The 21,350-nt window shown below is 49.3% G+C and overlaps 1 protein-coding gene across 1 annotated transcript; it reads left to right on the forward strand.

Moving 5' to 3' along the window:
- The first annotated feature begins 3,948 nt into the window (after positions 1-3,948).
- LOC100659089 (LIF interleukin 6 family cytokine) lies at positions 3,949-14,053 on the forward strand. The gene is made up of 3 exons (XM_003419067.4): positions 3,949-4,079; positions 5,965-6,143; positions 7,107-14,053. The coding sequence occupies exons 1-3, from the start codon at positions 4,061-4,063 to the stop codon at positions 7,515-7,517; spliced, it is 609 nt and encodes a 202-aa protein (XP_003419115.1). The 5' UTR covers positions 3,949-4,060; the 3' UTR covers positions 7,518-14,053.
- The last annotated feature ends 7,297 nt before the right edge of the window (positions 14,054-21,350 follow it).

Genomic DNA, 21,350 nt, shown 5'->3' on the forward strand with positions numbered 1-21,350 from the left:
CTACTCCTTAGAAAGGTCATGAACATCAGTGCTAACGCGGAGAGGGCTGGCTGGGTGTTCAGAACATAGCTGAGCCCTGAGCCCTCATAACAAAGCCAGTATGTAGATAATGTTATTCCCATTTCACAGATGAGGAAACTGAGGCTAGGAGGTGGTCACTTCCTCAAAGTCACCTAACTCTTACCTGGCAGATCCAAACCTCAAACGTAGCTGGCTCTAAGGCTGAAGTCCACTCCTCAAACTGTGAGATCACGCTGCCTCCTCTCCACAAGAGATTGGGGACAGATAGCTTTTGGAAATTGTAAAATGCCTTAAAAAATAGCATCTACTCTAGGTATATCTCTGAGCCAGTGTGTTAAGAGTAAAAATGAGTATCAGGCCCCATCTATGCTCTGGAGGATTGAGGGATAAGACGTTCCCATCAGACCGAGAGCAGGCAGGATGAGGCCACCTCAAGCCAGTCATGGGTGTGGGAGGCCAGGGAGGCTTCCTGGAAGAAGAGGGCCCTCACTCTCCTCCTTTGAAGTCACTGGTCTGCAGGCCAGAGACCTGGTTTCCAGACCTGGCTCTGCTACTAACTCTTCGTGTGCCCCTGGGCAAGTCCCTTCACCTCTCTGAGCCTCAGTTTCCCCACCTGAAAAACAAAACTGCTATGACATTCTAGGAGAGATTTGTGGATGGTAGGTGAGAATCAGCAGAGAAGAAAGGACCAGGTAGACGCATATGCCAAAGTGTATATGAGAGAGAGTTCTTAGGGGCCGAGAAGAGGCCCCAGGCCCAGCCATCATGCTCATTTCCTGGACTGGGGAGATGAGTCCCTGGACGACTCTGTCACCCAGGGGCATCACCCCTAGGCCTCCAACTGGACCTGAGGCAGGTCCAATCCTCACCAGGCCCAATCTGCAGGAGCTGGACAGGCTGGGGATGAAGTCACAGCTGGAAGGGGCCGGGCTGGGGCTGCCACTCCAGGGTGGGGCCTGGGGTCATGACCCCGGAACAGGCAGCCAAGAAGGGAGGATGCCTTCCGTGAGGGAGCTGGGGGAAACACACACAGCAGCATAGAGGGAGGGGAAGAAAACAAGCTCCAGGAGACCAAAGCAGGCTTGGAGCGGGGCCTGGGCGGCCGTTCCCGGGGGTGAAGCCACGTTGCAGGCGGCTCACGGACCCACGGCTCCAAGACCCTGCCTGGCCTTCCTCCAGAGGCCCAGCACAGGGGGCTCCTGGACATGACAGGACAGGGAGGCTGGGCCCGGGGCACCGAGGGGCCCAGAGCACTTGGGGAGCACGGACCAAGTCAGGTACCGTGAGGGGGAGACTGAGGCCCTTGGCGGGACCAGTCAGGGCCGGGTTAAGTGGCCCTAGTTCAGTGTCTTCTAGACGCTGCCCCCGCTTCCTGCTTCCTGTGGGGTGGGGCTGAGATGAAGTGGCTATTGGGGTGGGGGAGTGGATCATAGGGTTGGTGTGGGGTTGTAGGGTCTGGGAGCAGAGGGCAGAGCAAAAGGAACCTGCAGTCCACTAGGAAGAAGGGTGTAGGGAGAGACTGCGGCAAGAAAATCGTGGGATGGGGTGGGGCCTCCCAGAGTCAGAGCCCCTGGTGAAAGAATCAGATGGTGGGCAGGCTGGGGTTGGGGGAGAAGGAGGCTGATAGATGGGGCCACAGTGGGGCTCTGGTCCAATGGGCTTGGGGCCACATCAGGAAAAGTGGGGTGGGATTGGAGGCTGATCTCAAGTTCTGTGTTCCAAATGGTCAGGTCCTGGTGCAGAGAGGATGGGGTGGGGTGGGGTCTGGAAATAGAGGACAAACTGGGGTGTCCTGGGGTATGGGATTGCCTGAGCCAGTCTAGGGTTGGTAGGAGGAGGCCAGGCCTTGGGTGTGCTTCTTGGGGGTACATGCCCATCCCAGTGCAGGTGTGTGGGAGAGGGAGGTGCCAGGTGGGGCCCTCACAGTCCCCCAGGGAAGGATAAGATGGGGGCAGGAAAGAGGAAGGAAGGGGAGGGAGGGCCAGTGTGGGCTTGGCCAGCCTCCTCCTTGCTGGGAGGTGCCACCTGGGACAGGCAGTTTTATCGCCCCACATTGAGGCCCTCCTGTAGGGGGAGTGGGAGGCAGGTCAGGGCGGGTGAGTATGTGTGTGTGTGTGAAAGTCAGGGGAGGGAGCATGGCAGCAGCAGGAGGGCTTGTTCTGGCACAATGAGGGAGATGCAGGAGGAACACATGGCTAGCCCGGTCCAGGATGTGCTAAGAGGCAGGAGCTGGGGCATGGAGTACAGGGGTGGGCAGGCAGGGGGCTAGGGTCAAGAGAAGGGTCTTTCTTTCTGGTCAGGGTCAGGCTGGAAGGTAGCAGTGGGGTGGGGTGCCTGGGGAATGAGATATCTCCTGGGACAGGGGTGTCCCCGGCAGCTTTTGGGAAATCATGTCCCCAGATGTGTGTTGTATGCCCAGAACTGCCCCAAACATTTTATTATTATTGTTAGCATTTAACTGCCTTTAACTGGGGAGGAGGTTCCTGAGTTTTTTTTTACTAACCTAAGGAAACTCTGGTGGCATAGTGGTTAAGAGCTACGGCTGCTAACCAAAAGGTCAGCAGTTCGAATCTACCAGGTGCTCCCTGGAAACTGTATGGGGGGTTCTACTCTGTCCTATGGGGTTGCTATGAGTCGGAATCGACTTGAGGGCAACAGGTTTTTTGGTTTACTAACCTAAAAGTTGGCGGTTTGGTACAGTGGAAGAAAGGCCTGGTGATCTGCTTCCCTGAGATTATAGCCAAGAAAACCCTATGGAGCTCAGTTCTACTCTGAAACACATGGGGTCACCATGAGTCAGCATCGACTCCACAGCAGGTGGCCTAGTTTTTTTGGTTTAATTGGGTACTCGTCTGTTCTCATTCTGCCTGGTCCCCGTCATCCTTCCTGCCCCCCTCACTCTTTGCAAATCTGCCTGACTGTGGTAGTAGGCACCAGAACTCATGATCCTGCCTTAGAGACTCAAGAAGCACTTTTATCAGGGGGCCACCATCAATCATCCTCTGAGGCACATCTGGGAGGTGTCACCATTCCTCAGTTCTCCCCAGCAACCCCTCAGCATCCTGAGGAGGAGACCTGGGTCTTGGCTAAGACCTTGGCTAAGCCTTCCTGGGCCTACGCTCAGGTGTCCCTTTCAGAATGGAAATGCTGGACCACCTTCCATGGAAGGGGGAGATAGGTTGCAAAGAGCCCCAGACACACAAAATCTTCCCAGAAGTCCTCCCAGGCTGTCCCCAAAGAACTAAGTCACAGCAGCCCCCTCCCATCTTCCTGTCCTCCTCCCCAGGCTCACATAGGTACAGTGGTCAGCGGAGCAGATATGCTGATGGAGATCAGGGGCCTGAGCCTAGGGGACCCCTGGGCACCTGCTTTCTTCAGAGCCCCACTCTACTTTGTGGAAATGGGCAGATTGGAGGAGGCCATCTCTGGGGTGGCTTCCAGCGCCCACATTCAGTTCCGCTTTATTACTGTCTAAAGTCCAAGCCAGGCCCCAGCCCCTCTTCCTGGAGCCTCCTTCTCAGCTCAGCCCCAGCCTGCCTCCTCCCCACTGCCCCCCAAAGCCCTTGACCAGGGGCCACAGGTGCGAGTTCCTCCGCTTGCCCAGGTGAGTCAGGGCCATCTGGGGCACCCACTGCCCGTCCACACGGGACCCTGCTGACTCGGCCAGGTTCCCTCCTCTCCCTCCCCATCTTCAAACAACTCTAAGGGCAAGCCACTCAGGAAAACCGCAGGGCGTTTGGTAGAAGACTTCATTATAATTTTATCAATCAAATTCTTAGAAGAGGGAAAAAGTCTGCCCTCCCCACCCTCCCCCCTTACTCTGCCCCCCCCTTCACTCTCACTTTCTTCCATTCATAATTTCCTATGATGCACCTCAAACAACTTCCTGGACGGGGATCCCAGCTAAATATAGCCGTTTCTCTGTCTTACAACACAGGCTCCGGTATATAAATCAGGCAAATTCCCCGTTTGAGCATGAACCTCTGAAAAGTGCCGGCATCTAAGGTCTCCTCCAAGGCCCTCTGCAGTCCAGCCCATAATGAAGGTCTTGGCGGCAGGTAAATCCACTCGCCAGCTCTGGCTTCCGCGCCCACTGAACTCGGCGCTGAACTTGGCACTTGGCTCTAGCGAGCGAGCGAGCGAGCGAACGGGGCACCCACCTACCGCAGACTCCCGGCACTCGGGGCGCCCACTCAGCGCCGGGGAAGTCGCTGCTCCAGGCGGCCGCGGCCGGTGGAGGCGCTGGGTGGCGGCCGGGAGCGGGCGCAGCACATGGTCCGGGCACCGCTGGCCCAGCCGCCCGGCCGGCAGGTTGGCGAGAGGGAGGAGGCCGCTCCAGCCTTCAGCCTTCCCCTCACTCCTCCTGCTGCTCCTCGCTCCACCGCTCTCCCGGAGCAACTCTCTCTCTCTCTGCTTTCTGTCTGATTCACCCTCCCTCTTTCTTTCTTTCCGCTTTCTCTTTTCCAACTGCGTCCCTGGCTGCTTCCTGGGAGGGGAGCAGGGCGCTGAGCAGTTTGCAAACTCCAGCTGGGACGGGAGCAGGTGCTGCATCCATCTACTAGTGCCTGGGAAGTGCATGGTCTGTGCTAGGTGAGATGAGGTGTGGGGACACCCAGCCACCGTGGGGCCTCAGCACTGCCTGGGGATGCTGGGATGAACAGGAGACCTAAAGGAAGTGTATGTAAGTGAGGTTGCCACCAGCCATCCAGTTCCAGCAGGGAGATCCAGGCAGGAGGCTCCTGCCTCACTGGCCTGCTGCCCCCAGCCCCTACTGCCTCCCTTGCCAGCTGGAAAGGGGCCTGAGGGTGAAGGGAGGGAGGATGCCCCAGGGGGAGGGGCGACCCAGGACAGGCCCAGACAGCTCCCAGAACTCCGGTCACGTTTCACTTTCCTTCCTCCCCGCCCACTCTGCTGCCTGCAACCTTTTCCATTTTCTCTTTCCTGGTTTCACTGTTTCCTCTCCCTTCTGAAGGCCCTGGGGGGCTGGGGGCTGTGGGACCCCTGGACTCCCCTGCCCTAACCCAGGACTGGGGCAAGGGGTGGTAGACAAGAGGGTGAGGGCACAGAAGCCAGAGGCTAAATAGAGCTGGGGACAGGGACTTTTGAGTGATTTGGGAATGGATGGGGGCAGAGTTGCAGAATCAGGATGAAAATTGAGGGCCTTAGGTAGGGAAGTATGGAGTCCCTGCATGAGGCAAATGGTTAAGCTCTCGACTACTAGACGAAAGGTTGGAGGTTCGAACCCACCCAGAGGCACCTCGGAAGACAAGCCTGGCTATCTGCTTCTTAAAGGTCGCAGCCATTGAAAACCCTATGGAGTGCAGTTCTACTCTGCACACATGGGTCGCCCTGAGTCGGAATTGACTCTAGGACAACTAACAACAACAATATCAAAGGTAGGGAAGTTGGCCACATTTGGGGAAGGACAGAGATGCAGGAGATGGGAAATTGAGGGGCAATTGGCCTGGGGAGCTAGAATCAGGTGGCAGTTTTGGGATAGAGAAGAGGGTCAGCAAAGGATCTCCCTTCCAGTGGTCCCATGGGAGCCCAGACTGGGAGATCTGCGTCACTGTGGACCATCTCAGGAGATGGGGTGATAGGAAGATAGGGATATAGGGAGATAAGCGCCTTGTATTCCAATAGCACAGGGAATGGTACCCTTAAGTTAGAGAGCCAGGAGGCCGGGGGGCTTTTGCCTTCTTGAGGGAAGGGATTGGATGGTTGGATGTCACCCTAGATCAGGTTCCAATCAGTGGGAACAGCTCGTGCCCTGCAGAGAGATATAAGCAAGTGAGAGAAGCAGGGGTAGTGGGATAGAGATAGAGTGAGACAAAGACAGTAGCCAGAGAGCCGTAGGTGGAGACACAGTGCATCCAGTATCACCTGAGCCTCGAGCTGCCATCCACACCCTCCTGATCGTGACAACTTTCTATCGGCTTCTAGGAATCCTGTCACTGCTGCTTGTTCTGCACTGGAAACATGGGGCAGGGAGCCCCCTTCCCATCACTCCTGACAATGCCACCTGCACCACACGTCACCCATGTCCCAGCAACCTTATGACCCAGATCAGGAATCAACTGCTGCAGCTCAACAGTAGTGCCAGTGCCCTCTTTATTGCCTATGTAAGTTACCCCTCCCACACCGGGGGACTGAGGAAGGAGGGCGTGGGCCTGAGGTGGGAGAAGTGGGCAGAACCCCTGCAGATATCAGTGGAGGCTGCCCTGACCTGAGCTGGAGGTGCTGGCCAGGTAGGAGACCTTTTTAGGCTGGAAGGAAAAAAGGTGAGGTGGCTGGGCCACACCCAGCTTCCCCACATCCTACCCCCAGCCCAGACAGGAATCGACATTCCCTGGGTTAGGTCAGGGTAGTGCTCTGGTGAGAGAGTAAAGGGCCTGGCACTTCAGGTTTTGGGGATTCCCCCACCACGGTGGGGCGAGAGGCAGATGGAGATGCACAAAGGAGGGAAAAGGCAGGGAGGTGGTCAGAGAGATGCTGTTGATAGAGGGTGGATGGTGGGTCTGGGTGAGAGAGATACCCAGGTGGGTGACAGGGCAAGTGTGTGTGGTGCACCTCTGAAGGTGAGGCACCCAGGTTTTCCTTCTTTCCCCTTATGACCATGAGAATTAAAAAACTGAACCAAACCAGTTGTTACTGAGTCGATTCAGACTCACTGTGATCCCATGTGTGTCAGAGTAGAACCCTACTTCATAGGGTTTGCACTGACTGATTTGTATCGCCAGGTCTTTCTTCTGAAGCATCTCTGGGTGGACTTGAACTCCCAACCTATCGGTTAGCTGCTGAACGCATTAACCATTTGTACCACCCAGGGGCTGCTAATACTAATACTAAGTAATAGGAACAATCCTTGCATGCTAGAGGCCTTGATTCTTTACCAAGTGCGTTCACAGCCAGGTATCCATTTGAGTCTCCTGATGATCCTGAGATGCCTACGGGCCACAGAGTTGGGTCTCCATGCCATAGGTGGGGAAACTGAGGCCCAAGAGCTTGCCTTGAGGGTTGGTGGCAGGGCTGCAACACCGATCCCTGCCTCCTTGCTTACCTCCATTCTTCCCTCTGCTCCTCAGTACACCGCCCAGGGCGAGCCGTTCCCCAGCAATGTGGACAAGCTGTGCGGCCCCAATGTGACAGACTTTCCAACCTTCCATGCTGACGGCACAGAGAAGGACAAGCTGGTAGACCTGTACCGCATCATCGCGTACCTTGGCGCCTCCCTGGGCAACATCACACGGGACCAGAAAGCTCTCAACCCCAAAGACCAGAACCTCCACAGCAAGCTGAGCTCGACAGCGGACACCATGCGGGGACTCCTCAGCAATGTGCTCTGCCGCCTGTGCAACAAGTACCACGTGAGCCACGTGGATGTGTCCTATGGCCCTGACACCTCGGGCAAGGATGTCTTCCAGAAGAAAAAGCTGGGCTGCCAGCTCCTGGGGAAGTATAAGCAGGTCATTGCTGAGCTGGTCCAGGCCTTCTAACACGGGATCTTAAAGTGTGCTGTGAACTGAGGGATGGTGGGAGTGGGATCCAGATTTGGGGGGCTCTCACAGTGCGGCAGGGGGTCATTGCTCAGTGTAGGCAGAAGTAGCTGGAAGACCCTGAGGGCTCCCTGCCAGTCTACTTAACTCTGGGGTGGGCTGGGATGAAGCCGAACAGGGTCAAAACTCCCACATGCAGGGCCTCGATATTGTGTCATTTCAAGGTGGTGCCCGTTTTTCTGGAAGATGGCAACCAGGCACCAAGGCGTCAGGCTGGCAAGTGGAATGTGAGTTGGACTTCTGCCCCTGCCTGACCCTTGGTGATGGCTTTAGGCAGTGAGCAAAAGAAGTCATCTCGTAGGGGCACTGACCACAAGGCAAGAGAGCAGGGATTCGGGCAGTTGCCCAACTCCCAGCAGAATGGCATTCAGCATCCTCCCCTTAGGGCAACGTTGGAAGGCGTGGTTGGAATATGAGGTGCTGGGATCCCAGAGGACTCCCTGTCCCTGGAGATGTGGCATATGGAAAGTAGAGAAGGCAGCTCTGGGATGGAATGCTGCACTCTCATGAGAGAGGTTGGAGAACTCAGGCCTAGGGACTGTTGGGTGGAAGGTTCCAGAAGGAAGTCACTGGCATTTAGTATGGGAGAGCCCTTGGGGAGGTGCACTGCCACCTCCCAGCCTGGAAAGGGAGATAGTTCTCCTTCCTCTTCGCTATAGGCATTTCTGCAGACCAAGATGGCTAGGGACCTGGAAGGGGGTTAGTGGAGGTGGGCGGGGCAGGGACAGGTGCAAAGTCAAGTGAGGAGGTTCTGAGACAGACCCAGAGTCTTCCTTCTGAGCAAGGGCCTATAAGGGCGGGAATGGGGTAGTTCAAAGTGGCAGCTCACAGCTGAGGCTATGGAGGCCTGGTGAAGTCACAGGAAGGTACTTGAGGGGTACCAGAGGTGGTCCCTGGTCCCTAGATAAGGGGACAGCAGAACTTGAGGTCAGGGTCTCAGGGGAACCTGGGATCCGAGAGTGCTGAGTGTCTGGCCCAGCATGGTTGTGTATTTATTATAATATCTTATTTATATTAACTTATTGGTGCTTTAAGTGGCAAAGTTAGCTCCCATTTCCTGCTGCCTAGCCAACATTAATAAGATGGCTGTCTACCTAGGAGCCTGGGCCAGGTCTTTTAATAGGGCCTGGCCTGGATATTGAAGATGTTACAAGTGGGAGAATCCTTACGGGTGAAGCTCAGAGAAGGGTTGGTGTAGGAGTGGAGGCACCTGACTCCATCCCACCACCTCAACTGTGCCGGAGTGACCCAGGGTTCAGACTGTAAGCTTAGGCCATTTTGTGAAGTGGCCAGGTACTTTTTGCCAGGGCTGCCATGTTGCTTGACTCTGGGGGGCCTCATTCACACTGTGTTCCCTGGCATCCCTTGGAGTCGTGCAAATGTCTTATTCCCATACTGCTCTAAACTAGCAGTTGAGGGGCCCCGGAACTGTCCTGACCCAGCACCCTCTCCCCAAAGATGCTCCCACACAGTGGGGAGTACCTTCTCTGGTGTCCTAAACACCACTGAAGACACCAGGGCCTAGGTGAGGAGACCTTGGGAAGCTGGAGCAGTGTGGGAACCACTACCTTCTGCTGTGGAGAGGGCAGCCTGAGACCCCCCAGACTCAGACCAGGAAGCTGTGGTCCCCTCTGCCCCACCTACCCCATGCCCCCACCCAGGTCTGGGCTTCGAGACAGGGAACTTGATCCCTTCCTTTGAGCTGAGGGCCAGGCAAGTCTAGAAATGCCCTCCAGTGTGGAAGAGGGAAAGCTGTGGAGAGGTGTGTTTGGGCCTTTTTTCAAACCCCGAGCAGACAGGCAGTGGTCCTAGCAGTTTAGCTGATGTGATTATGATGCTTTGCATTCACTTTGTACCTTTTTCTGTCCTTCTCTGAGCACTTTATCCATGCCTACCTGCTGGCAGGCAGGCAGCAGGCAAGCTGAGAGACTGGGCCCAGGGCCAGAAGTTAAACCTGTCCCCACGGCAAGAGTAGGACACGGAGACTCAGCTCTGAGCTCGGGTCCCACTCACCTGTGTCCCAGATCTCAGCATGCTGCCCTTCCCATCTCTCTGCTCTGTTGGTGGACAGGTTGGGGCTGGCTTACCTTCTCCAAGCTGAGCTACAAGAAAGCCAACCTCATCTAAAGCCAGAGTTGGTGACTCTAGAGCCCAGTGCCAGCTGGGTCACCCATCATCTCATTACCTTGTGGATACACCTGTGCTGGGCACACCTAGGCGGCCTTCCTTCCCTACCTGCACCTGACCCCCTGACTCTCCCACCACCCATGCCCCTTTCACACCAGCCCGGATTCTGCCCCTCGGTCCGCATCCACAGCACTTTTTCCAGAACCAGCCTGGCATATCAAAACCCCCTACCCACAGCATCTTCGAATTATTGAGCCTTTGTGGGAAAAGATAGTTTTTTTTTTTTCCTCATTTTCTTCTGTTGGCATTGACCCAATCCTGGAGTCCTGGGCTGTGTACCTGGACTAGAGGTGATTTTTAAGGAGGAGAGGGGGTCCCTCAGCAGAGGAGGGAGTAGGAAGGTCATTTTGCAGTCTGTCAAGGAGACTTTTATTTGAAAAAAAATTGTTTTTTTTTTTTTTTTTAAATCAAAAAGCACTGCTAGTTTGCTTATCTCTCTTCCTCCTTCCCCTTGTCTCCCTTGGCCTATAGTAGGCCAGCTTCTCCCTGACAGAGGCAGTCCAGCCCTGCTTGGCTGGCCCTCCACAATAGACATAGCGTGTGGGGCTGGGGCCCTGAAATTGAGAGACCTAGTCATTTCCCTTCAGATGGTACAGAGGTTCTGATTTAATTGGTCCTGAGTAGAGCCCATATGTTAGTGTTTTTGTTATAGTTGTTGGTTTTGTTTTTAAAGTCTCTAGTTTATTCTAATGGGAAGCAAGAGTTGAAAGTTACTGAGTTAGGGGAATGTTGTTAGCTGCCATCCAGTTGGCCACTGACTCATGGCCACCCCATGTGTTACGAAGTGGAATTGCTGCAAATGGTTCCTTGGCTACAATCTTTTACGGAAGCAGATCGCCAGGCCTTTCTTCCACAAAGCTGCTGGGTGGGTTCGAACCACCAACCTATGGACTAAGCAGCCCATTGCAGACCACTTGCGCCACTGAGGCTCCTTCAAATGGTACCGATGTTCTTACCTTAGAACCATCTCCAACACACCACCCTACCCCACCTCACCCCCAATCCCAACCCACAGCGCTTGCTCAGTAGACCCACCATGTGGCCTTATCCAGAGATCTTCCCTGTCCTTCCTTTCCAATGGAAAGGATTTCACCTTGGGTGACAAATTCCTATTTGATGAATGTACCCTGTGGGAATGTTTCATAATGACAGATGATTTTATTTATTCAAAGTCATATTTAAAATATTTATTTTTTATATTGAAGAAATACTTTTTTGTTTTTTTAAGAAAAAAAAAAAAGAAATTAATAAAGAATTCTACTCTTGGTTCGCTTTCCAGAGTATATTAATGTGGGAAACGGGGCTGGAGGCCTGGGACTTTCTCTGCCTAAGTGCCCAGCCAAGTGCAGCTCTGCTGGGCAAAGGGCAGGAGCATGGGAAAAGGTACCTCCACCAGGTAACGGTGCTGGTGTGGGCTGGGACAGCGGTGGGCAGAGCTTGGGCACAGGCTGAACCAGCGAGGTAGGTGGTGTCCAGATCATGGGGTGTTGCCAAGGAAAGGACGGTTGCTCAAAAGTTGGGGAATTATTTCACATCTTACAAGTAATCAGCTCCTTTATCACCAGTCCTCACTTAACTCTCAGTAATCCCTTGAGTCATCATCCCCAGTTAACAGAGGGGGAAACTAGGCTCAGAGAGATAAGGTGACCGGCCCAGGGTCACACTGATAGTGTTTAGGACCCGTTAGAGACACCCTCTAGCTCCAAATATCACACTCTTGCCCCTACCTGGAATTCAGAGACATAGAAGAAACCAGCTGCTGAGGCCTCTCTTTTCATGGATAGAGCACTGACCACCACTGACAGCAAAGAGAGCAGCCAAGAATGTGGAGCAGGAAGGTTCAGGGCCCTGGGGCCAGAGTCGGGACTTTTTCACTGGGCTCTTCCAGGTCTGAGCTGCCCTCCTGCAAGGGACACTTCTTCCTACCTCACCTCACCGCATTCCAGTGCAACCTCTTCCCAGCCTCCTGGGATACCCTTCCTTGGGGAAATGAGAGAGGTTGGGACTGGATGGGCACAGATACAGGGGCCCTGGAGTAGCCCCAGATGTCTCACCTGTGCTTTGCCCTGGGGCTGGCTCTAGGTGTCCCCAGCTGTGATCCATTTTGGGGATCTGGGCAGCTTGTTCATTCATGAATGCTTATAAGTGTCAGGTCCTGTGCCCAGGTTCCAAAGACGAACAGAACACAGGAGGTACCTTCTAGAAGCTCATAGGCCAGCAGGGGAGGGTGAGTGTGATAGAAGAGGCACATACAAGGTGGGGAGCCCAGGAGGAAGGAGCTGTGTTCTAGGGGCCAGGAGCGGCGTGGGCTGTGGTCCTCTCTGGTCTCTGTGCAATGAAGGACGGGACCAGAGGCCCTGCAGAGTGTGGTCCACGGACATGCATCATCAAAGTAGAGCTGTGTTTCATAGGGGTTTCTTGTCTGTAATATTAATGAAAGTAGATTGCCAGGCCTCTTCTTCTGACAGACTGCTGGGTGGGTTTGAACCAACAACATGCAAAGGCCAGTCTGGTGGGCTTGAGGTTGAAGTGGGGGAGGGACCACCCAGGCCAGGCCAGGCCAGATCAGCTCCCAGCTCTTCTGTCTTTTTTCACCTAACCTTCCCTCTCCCCTTCCCCCCACCACTCTCCCGCCCAGTTGTCTGTGACATTTTCCCTTTTCTGTTTCCTGGTCGCACCACTTCCTCTCCCTCCCTAAAGCCCTAGGGGTAGGGGATGCCTAGATTCCCCTGGTCCTAACCCAGTCCTGGGGTAAGGGGTGGTAAATGTTGCATTAAAAGTGGGGCTTTTAAGTTTGGGGTCTGCCATGGGTTAGCAGTCTTTGCAGCTCTGTGAGCAAAATCATTGCCTTTACAAATGTTGTCATTTAGAAATTGTGTCCTGTGTGAATGCTACAATGAGTTACTGATATCTGAGAAAGAAGCTGTAAAGCCACCACCAGCAAATCAGCTAACCATTTTCATTGAGATATTCTAGTTTCCACTGAAGTCAAGAGTCCGCTTCCTGATTTCTTTTTTTCATATTTCCCCTGTTACATGACAGACACTAAACATATTTTTAATATCAGTATATATTCACTTTAAGTCCAAAATATAGCTCTACTAACTGCTATTAACTGGTCTACTTAAAATCCAAAAAATCTCTTCCCATCGAGTTGATTCCAACTCACAGTGACTGTCTTAGTTATCTAGTGCTGCTGTAACAGAAATACCACAAGTGAATGGCTTTAACAAACAGACATTTATTCTCTCACAGTCTAGGAGGTTAGACGTTTGAATTTAGGTAGTCAGCTCCAGGGGAAGGCTTTGTCTTTCTCTCTCGGCTCTGGGGGAAGGTCGTTGTTAACAGTCTTGCCTTGCAACTAGGAGTTTCTCAGCACAGGGACACTGGGTCCAAAGGATGTGCTCTGCTCCTGGCTCTCCTTGCTTGGTGGTAGGAGGTCCTTCTCCTCGCTGTTTGCTTCTCTCTTTTATATCTCAAAAGAGATTGACTCAAGATACAACCTAATCCTGCAGATTGTGTCCTGCCTCATTAACATAACTGCTTCTAATCCTGACACATTCACATCATAAAGGTTAGAGTTTATAACACACAGCCTAGTTAGATCGGATCACAAAATGGGGGACAACAATACAATACTGGGAATCACAACCTACCCAAGTTGATACCCATTTTGGGGGGACACAATTCAATCCATAACAGTGACCCTATCGGATAGAGTAGAACTGCCCCGTAGGGTTTCCAAGGCTATAATCTTTCCAGAAGCCAACTGCCACATCTTTCTCCCGCAGAGTGGCTGGGTTCAAACCACCAACCTTTTGATTAGCAGATGAGTGCTTTAACCACTGTGCCACCAGAGTTTATGCAGACCTAATTCTAGACAAAACATTAGCTTTCAAAAGTTTATGATGTCACCACAGCATAAGGAGACTTAAGTGAACCACTTTTATCCCAAGTGCATAAAAAAAACTAAACCAAGTGCATAACCCATCAGTAAATATTATCCAATCTGCGTTATGAACAGGAACAGGCCCTTTTCATCTGCAAAATGGGCTGACTCTTAGGTTTTAACACTTTGTAGCCTTCAGTTAACAACAGATGCTCTAAATATTTGACCTCATTTCAGCAATATTGCCATTTGTCTAGGGAGGCCTTATGCTTCACAGGGGCATGATTTGTTTTTTTTTTTTTAATTTTTATTGTGCTTTAAGTGAAAGTTTACAAATCAAGTCAGTCTCTCACACAAATACTTATATACACCTTGCTACATACTCCCAATTACTCTCGCCCTAATGAGACAGCCCGCTCCCTCCCTCCACTCTCTCTTTTCGTGTCCATTTCGCCAGCTTCTAACCCCCTCTACCCTCTCATCTCCCCTCCAGGCAGGAGATGTCAACATAGTCTCAAGTGTCCACCTGATCCAAGAAGCTCACTCTTCACCAGCATCCCTCTCCAACCCATTGTCCAGTCCAATCCCTGTCTGAAGAGTTGGCTTCGGGAATGGTTCCTGTCCTGGGCCAACAGAAGGTCTGGGGGCCATAACCACAGAGGTCCTTCTAGCCTCAGACCATTAAGTCTGGTCTTTTTATGAGAACTTGAGGTCTGCATCCCACTGTCCCCCTGCTCCTTCGGGGGTTCTCTGTTGTGTTGCCTGGCAGGGCAGTCATCGGTTTTAGCCAGGCACCATCCAGTTCTTCTTGGTCTCAGGCTGATGTAGTCTCTGGTTTATGAGGCCCTTTCTGTCCCTTGGGCTCGTAATTACCTTGTGTTTTTGGTGTTCTTCATTCTCCTTTGATCCAGGTGGGTTGAGACCAATTGATGCATCTTAGATGGCTGCTTGCTAGCGTTTAAGACCCCAGATGCCACTCTCCAAATTGGGATGCAGAATGTTTTCTTAATAGATTTTATTATGCCAATTGACTTAGATGTCCCCTGAAGCTATGGTCCCCAAATGGGGGAGGGGGACATGATTTTACATGGCTCTTTATTTTTGAGGCTACTAGCAAACATTTGCATTTTGAATGACGATAGATTCTTCTGGCGGGACAAATTTCTCTGGTTTCTTATGAATGAGCATAGAATACAGTAGGAGTCTCAAAACCCTCAAGGAATCCTTTACCACAAATATTAAATTCCTTAGTAAACAAACACAAACACGATTGTAGAGTCATCTTCCAGGGCAGAGAGAAGAAAAAGCAAAACAAATCAAATAGAGAAAACCTATAGACGATACTACGGAAGTCAGAAGTCACAATGGTTGCAGGACTAGGAACTCTAGGGGTAAAAGAAACAATGAATTTATTTACTTCTTTAAGATCTTGTACAAATCTATACAGTGGTCAGCCATCTTTATTAAATTTTCCTTCCTTCTTAATGGAAGTATGGGCATATTACAGGGTGAGTGACCCTTCGTCTATTATTTTATTTTTAAATCATTCCTTGATTGTCTAATGCTTTGATAACCAGTTTTATTCCTTCTGATAGAGCTCTCGGCAAAAGATATTGCTTTACACATGGCCATGGCTCATTCGTTTAGTAATCTATATAATCAAACCTGTATCATTATCCCCTAGGGCCCAAAATGATGGTTCTAGCTTGGGGTGCCTTACCAGTGCGGTGTGAGACTGCCACTCTCTGCCATGCTCCATTTCCTTCAAAAGGCACACAGTAGCCAGAACAGCGCCTTTTCCCTGGAGCTTCTCAGACACCCTCTGGAGAACAGAATAGGATAGGCTTTGTGTTGCACAGCAGGCCTCTCCTCAGTGGGTTTAAAGGAGAATCAGGAAAAAGTAAGAAAACATATTTTTCAGTTAGAGGACCCATCTGTATGGACACCGTGGAGTAAAAGGAAGAAGGCTGACCAGGAACACTAACAACCTGTACTGACCAGATACAAAGGGAGACGTTCCCTAGGAAATTGCAGAACAAGCTGTACTACTATCACCAGTTCCCATCTCCAAACCAAAAAACCGAATCTTTTGCCATCGAGTAGATTCTGACTCACAGTGACCTGTAGGACAGAGTAGAACTGCTCCAAGGACCACCTGGTGAATTCGAACTGCCAACCTATTTGTTAGCAACTGTAGCTGTTAACCACTGCACCAGCAGGGTTCCCAACTTCAGGATTCCCTAAATCTGTCTGTGTTGAGCCATTTCTCAAATACTCCCTGGCTGTCTGGACCTTCCTTATTCCTTCATCCTGCAGTTCCTCCATCTTTCGCGGTCACGTTCTACAATCACTCTTCACATGGTCTGACTTTTTTCTTTGATGATGTATGGTTTCCCTTCTCTTGCTAGAAGGAGCCCTGGTGCACAGTGGCTAAGTGTTCAGCTGCTAATCAAAGGGTTGGTGGTTCAAACCTACCATCTGCTTGGTGGGAGAAAGATGTGGCAGTCTGCTTCTGTAAAGGTTTACAGCCTTGGAAACCCTATGGGGTTATTCTACTCTGTCCTATAGGGTCACCATGAATCAGGATTGATTCCACAGCAACGCGTTTTTTTTTCTCTTGCTATCATTTCTTTTCACATATCCTCGTTTCTTTCAATGCTAAGGTATCCCTTCTCTTTTTGTTCCCTGCATAGATTGTCCAGGGTAGTGATTATTCCCTTTAATCAATAATTTTAACTGACCATTTAACACATCAGTTTTTAAAGTTTCTTCATGTCTTCTTTGTTTTGCTCTCTAGACTGTCCTGAAACAGTTTTTATTTTTAGGTGCCGCAGAGTCAGTTCCAACTCTTAGCGACCGCATGTACCACAGAACCAAACACTGCTCAGTCCTGGGCCATCCTCAGAATCATTGTTATGCTTCCACCCATTGTTGCAGCCACTGTGTCAATCTGTCTCGTTGAGGGTCTTCCTCTCTTTTGCTGACCCTCTACTTTACCAAGCATGATGTCCTTCTCCAGGGACTGGTCCCTCCTGATAATAGGTCCAAAGTATGTGAGACAAAAGTCTCACCATCCTTGCTTCTAATGACCATTCCCTCTGTACTTCTCCCAAGACGGATTTGTTTGTTCTTCTGGCAGTTCATGGTACATTCATTATTCTTGGCCAGCACCGTAATTCAAAGGCATCAATTCTTCTTCCGTCTTCCTTATTATTGTCCAACTTTAGGGCAATTGAAGACACCACCGCTTGGGTCAGGTGCACCTTCGTCCTTAAAGTGACGTTTTTGCTTTTCAACACTTTAAAGAGGTCTTTTGAAGCAGATTTGCCCAATGCAATGCACCTTTTTGTTTTTTAAATTTTTATTGTGCTCTAAGTGAAAGTTTACAAATCATCAGTCTCTCATAGAAAAATTGATATACACCTTGCTATATACTCCTAGCTGCTCTCTCGCTAATGAGACAGCACACTTCTTCCCTCTACTCTCTATTTTCATGTCCATTTGGCCAGCTTCTGCCCCCTCTGCCTTCTCATCTCCTCTCCAGACAGGAGCTGCCCACATAGTCTTATGTGTACACTTGATCCAAGAAGCTCACTCTTCACCAGTATCATTTTCTATCCCATAGTCCAGTCCAATCCTTGTCTGAAGAGTTGGCTTTGGGAATGGTTTCTGTCTTGAGCTAACAGAAGGTCTGGGGACCATGACCTCTGGGGTCCTTCCGCAATGCATCTTTTGGTTTCTTGACTACTGCTTCTCTGAGTGTTGATTGTGGATGTAAGTAAAATGAAATCCTTGACAACTTCAATCTTTTCTCCATCTATCATGATGTTACTTATTGGTCCAGCTGTGAGGAATTTTGTTTTCTTTAAAGTGAGGTGTAATCCATACTGAAGGCTGTCATCTTTGATTTCATCAGTAAGCGCTTCAAGTCCACTTCACTTTCAGCAATGAAGGTTGTGTCATCTGCATATCACAGGTTGTTAATGAGTCTTCCTCCAATCCTGAAGCTGTGTTCCTCTTCATATAGTCCAGCTTCTTGAATTATTTGCTCAGCATACGGATTGAATAGGTATGGTGATAGGATACAACCCTGACGCACACTTTTCTGGGTTTTAAACCACACAGTATCCCCTTGGCTGTTGGAATTACTGCCTTTTGGTGTATGTACAGGTTCTTCATGAGGACAATTAAGCGCTCTGGAATTCCCATTCTTCACAATGTTATCCATAATTTGTTATGATCAACACTATTGAATGCCTTTGCGTAGTCAGTAATACACAGGTAAATATCTTTCTGGTGTTCTCTGCTTTCATCCAAGATCCATCTAACATCAGCAATGATATCCCTTGTTCCATGTCCTCTTCTGAATCCAACTTGAATTTTTGGTAGTTCCCTGTCAATGTACTGCTGCAACAGCTTTTGAATGATCATCAGCAAAATTTTACTTGCTTGTGATATTAATGATATCGCTCAATAGTTTCCATATTCTCTTGGATCACCTTTCTTTGGAATGGTTACAAATATGGCTCACTTCCAGTGGATTGGCCAGGTAGCTCTCCTCCTAATTTCTTGGCACAGACAAGTGAGCAACTCCAGTGCTGCATCTGTTTGTTGAAACAACTCAGTGGGTATTCCATCAATTCCTGGAGCCTTGTTTTTCACCAATGCCTTCAGTGGAGCTTGGGCTTTTTCCCTTAGTACCATCGGTTCTTGATCATATGCTACCTCCTGAAATGGTTGAAGGTCGACTAATTCTTTCTGGTACAGTGACTATATATTCTTTCCATCTTCTTTTGATGCTTCCTGTGTCGTTTAATATTTTCCCTGTAAAATCCTTGAATATTGCAACCCAAGGCTTGAATTTTTTCTTCAGTTCTTTCAGCTTGAGAAATGCTGATCATGTTCTTCCCTTTTGGTTTTCTATCTCCAGGTCTTTTCACATTTCATTATACAACTGTACTTTTTCTTTTTGAGCAGCCCTTTGAAATCTTTGTTCAGCTTTTCCTCCTTTTGCTTTAGCTACTCTATGTTCAAGAGGAAATTTCAGAGTCTCTTCTGATACCCATTTTGGTCTTTTCTTTCTTTCCTGTCTTTTTAATGACCTTTTTGCTTTCTTCACATACGATGTCCTTGATATCATTCCACGACTTGTCTGGTTTTTGGTCATTAGTGTTCAGTACGTCACATTTATCCTTGAGATGGTCTCTAAATTCAGGTGGAATATACTCAAAGTAGTACTTTGGCTCTTGCGGACTTGTTCTAATTTTCTTCAGCTTCAGCTTCAACTTGTGTATGAGCAATTGATGGTCTGTTCCGGTCGGTCCCTGGCCTTGTTCTGACTGATGATATTGAGCTTTTCTATAGCCTCTTTCCACAGATGTAGTCGATCTGATTCTTCTGTATTCGATCTGGTGAGGTTCATGTGTATAGGTGCCTTTTATATTGTTGACGAAAGGTATTTGCAGTGAAGAAGTCATCGGTCTTGCAAAGTTCTATTATGTGATCTCAGGCAGCATTTCTCTCACCAAGGCCATATTTTCCAACTACCAATTCTTCTTCTTTGTTTCCAACTTTTGAATTCCAATCACCAGTAATTATCAATGCATCTTGATTACAAGTTTGATCAATTTCAAATTGCAGAAGTTGGTAAAAATCTTCAATTTCTTCATTTTGGTGTTGATGGTTGGTGTGTAAATTTGAATAATAGTTGTATTAAGTGGTCTTCCTTGTAGGCGTATGCGTATTATCCTATCGCTGACAACATTGTACTTCAGGATAGATCTTGAAATGTTCTTTTTGACGATGAACGCAACGCCATTCTTCTTCAATTTGTCGTTACCAGCATAGTAGACCACATGATTGTCAGATACAAAATGGCCTATACCAGTCCATTTCAGCTCACTAATGCCTAGAATATCAGTGTTTATGTGTTCCATTTTATTTTTGACTAATTCCAGTTTACCTAGATTCATATTTCATACATTTCCAGGTTCTTATTATTAATGGATGTTTGCAGCTGTTTCTTCTCATTTTGAGTTGTGCCACATCAGCAAATGAAGGTCCCAAAAGCTTGATTCCATTTACATCATTAAGGTCCATTTTACTTTCAGGAGGTAGCTCTTCTCTAGTCATATTTTGAGTGCCTTCCAATCTGAGGGGCTCATCTTCTGGCACGATATCAGACAACATTCTCTGTTATTCATAAGGTTTTCACTGGCTAATTTTTTCAGAAGTAGACCACCAGGTCCTTCTTCCTAGCCTTTCTTAGTCTGGAAGCTCAGCTGAAACCTATCCACCAAACATGACCCTGCAGATATTTGAAAAACTGGTGGCATAGCTTCCAGCATCACAGCAACACGCAAACCACCCCAATACGACAAGCTGACAGATGCGTGGGATGAAATGGAGTACCTGCTGCTAAGTTTCGAGTAATAGTTTGTCCTTTCTATCCCACCACATTTTCATTAACTACGAATAGATGGCAAGATTGGTGAGACAAGGTGGCTAGGTTTAGAGGACGATTTTGATCTGCCTTTAGATCCATACCAATGAATTTTGAGAAAGACTTAGCATACCACGATGGAAATCAGTGTGGAACGCACCCATCTTCCGGGTACCCTGTTACAACTTCTCTCAGCTCACCTTTGCAGAAAGGCTTCAAGTGTGGCTGTTAGCAACCCCTCTGTGTTACAAGTCCACTTTTTTTTTTTTAATTCCTTGTATACTTTTGGTGAAAGTTTACATAACAAATTAGGTTCCACTTTAACAATTTCTATACATACCGTTCAGTGTCATCGGTTACGTTTTTCACAATGTGTCACAATGCTCATTACTTCCATTCTGGTTGTTCTGTTTCTATTAATCTAGCTTCCCTGACTCCCCTTACTTTTTTGTCTTTGCTTTAGGGTGAATATTGACTGTCTGTTCTCATACGGATGGTTATTTAAAAGAAGCACAGTACACATGGGTGATATGGCTTATTTTATGAGCCAGTCTATTATTTGGCTGAAAGGTGATCTCCGGGAGTGGGTTCAGTTCCAAATTTAAAGGCTATCTCAGGGTGATAGTCTCGGGGGATCCTCTAGTCTCTACTTGTCCAGTAAGTCTGGCTTTTTTTTTTTTTTAAGGAATTTGAGTTTTTTTCTATGTTTTTATTCCATTCTACCTGGGGCTGACCATCTATTGTGTCCCTGTTCAGAATGGTTGTTAGTGGTAGCCAGGTACCATCTAGTTCTTCTGGTCTCAGGATAGATGAGGCCGTGGTTCGTGGAAGCTATTAGTCCTGTAGACTGGTTTCTTCTTTGAATCTTTGGTTTCCTTCTTTCTCTTTTGCTCCAGATGAGTACAGACCAATAGTTGTATAGCAATCCCTCTTGATGGGTGTCCAAAGTCCTTAGCTCTTTCATAGCTGTGGTGGGGGTGGTGGCCAGTCAGCTTCTGTGATGGTTAAGGTTGTGTGTCGACTTGGCTGGGCCATGATTCTCAGTGGTTGGCAGTTATGATGTAGTTTGGCAGTCATATAATGTTGTGATCATTTCCATGATGAGATTTGGTATAATGTGAATACCTCCATGATGGGATCTGCTGTGAGTAGCTGACCAGTTGAAAGGGAGTTTCTTTGCGTGTGTTGCTTGCATTGACTATAAGTGGACATTCTGGCAAGGCTTATGGGCTTTTGCTCACTCTGGATCTTGCAG

Source organism: Loxodonta africana, chromosome 19 (genome assembly GCF_030014295.1).
Source record: "Loxodonta africana isolate mLoxAfr1 chromosome 19, mLoxAfr1.hap2, whole genome shotgun sequence".
Classification (NCBI taxonomy): Eukaryota; Metazoa; Chordata; class Mammalia; order Proboscidea; family Elephantidae; genus Loxodonta; species Loxodonta africana.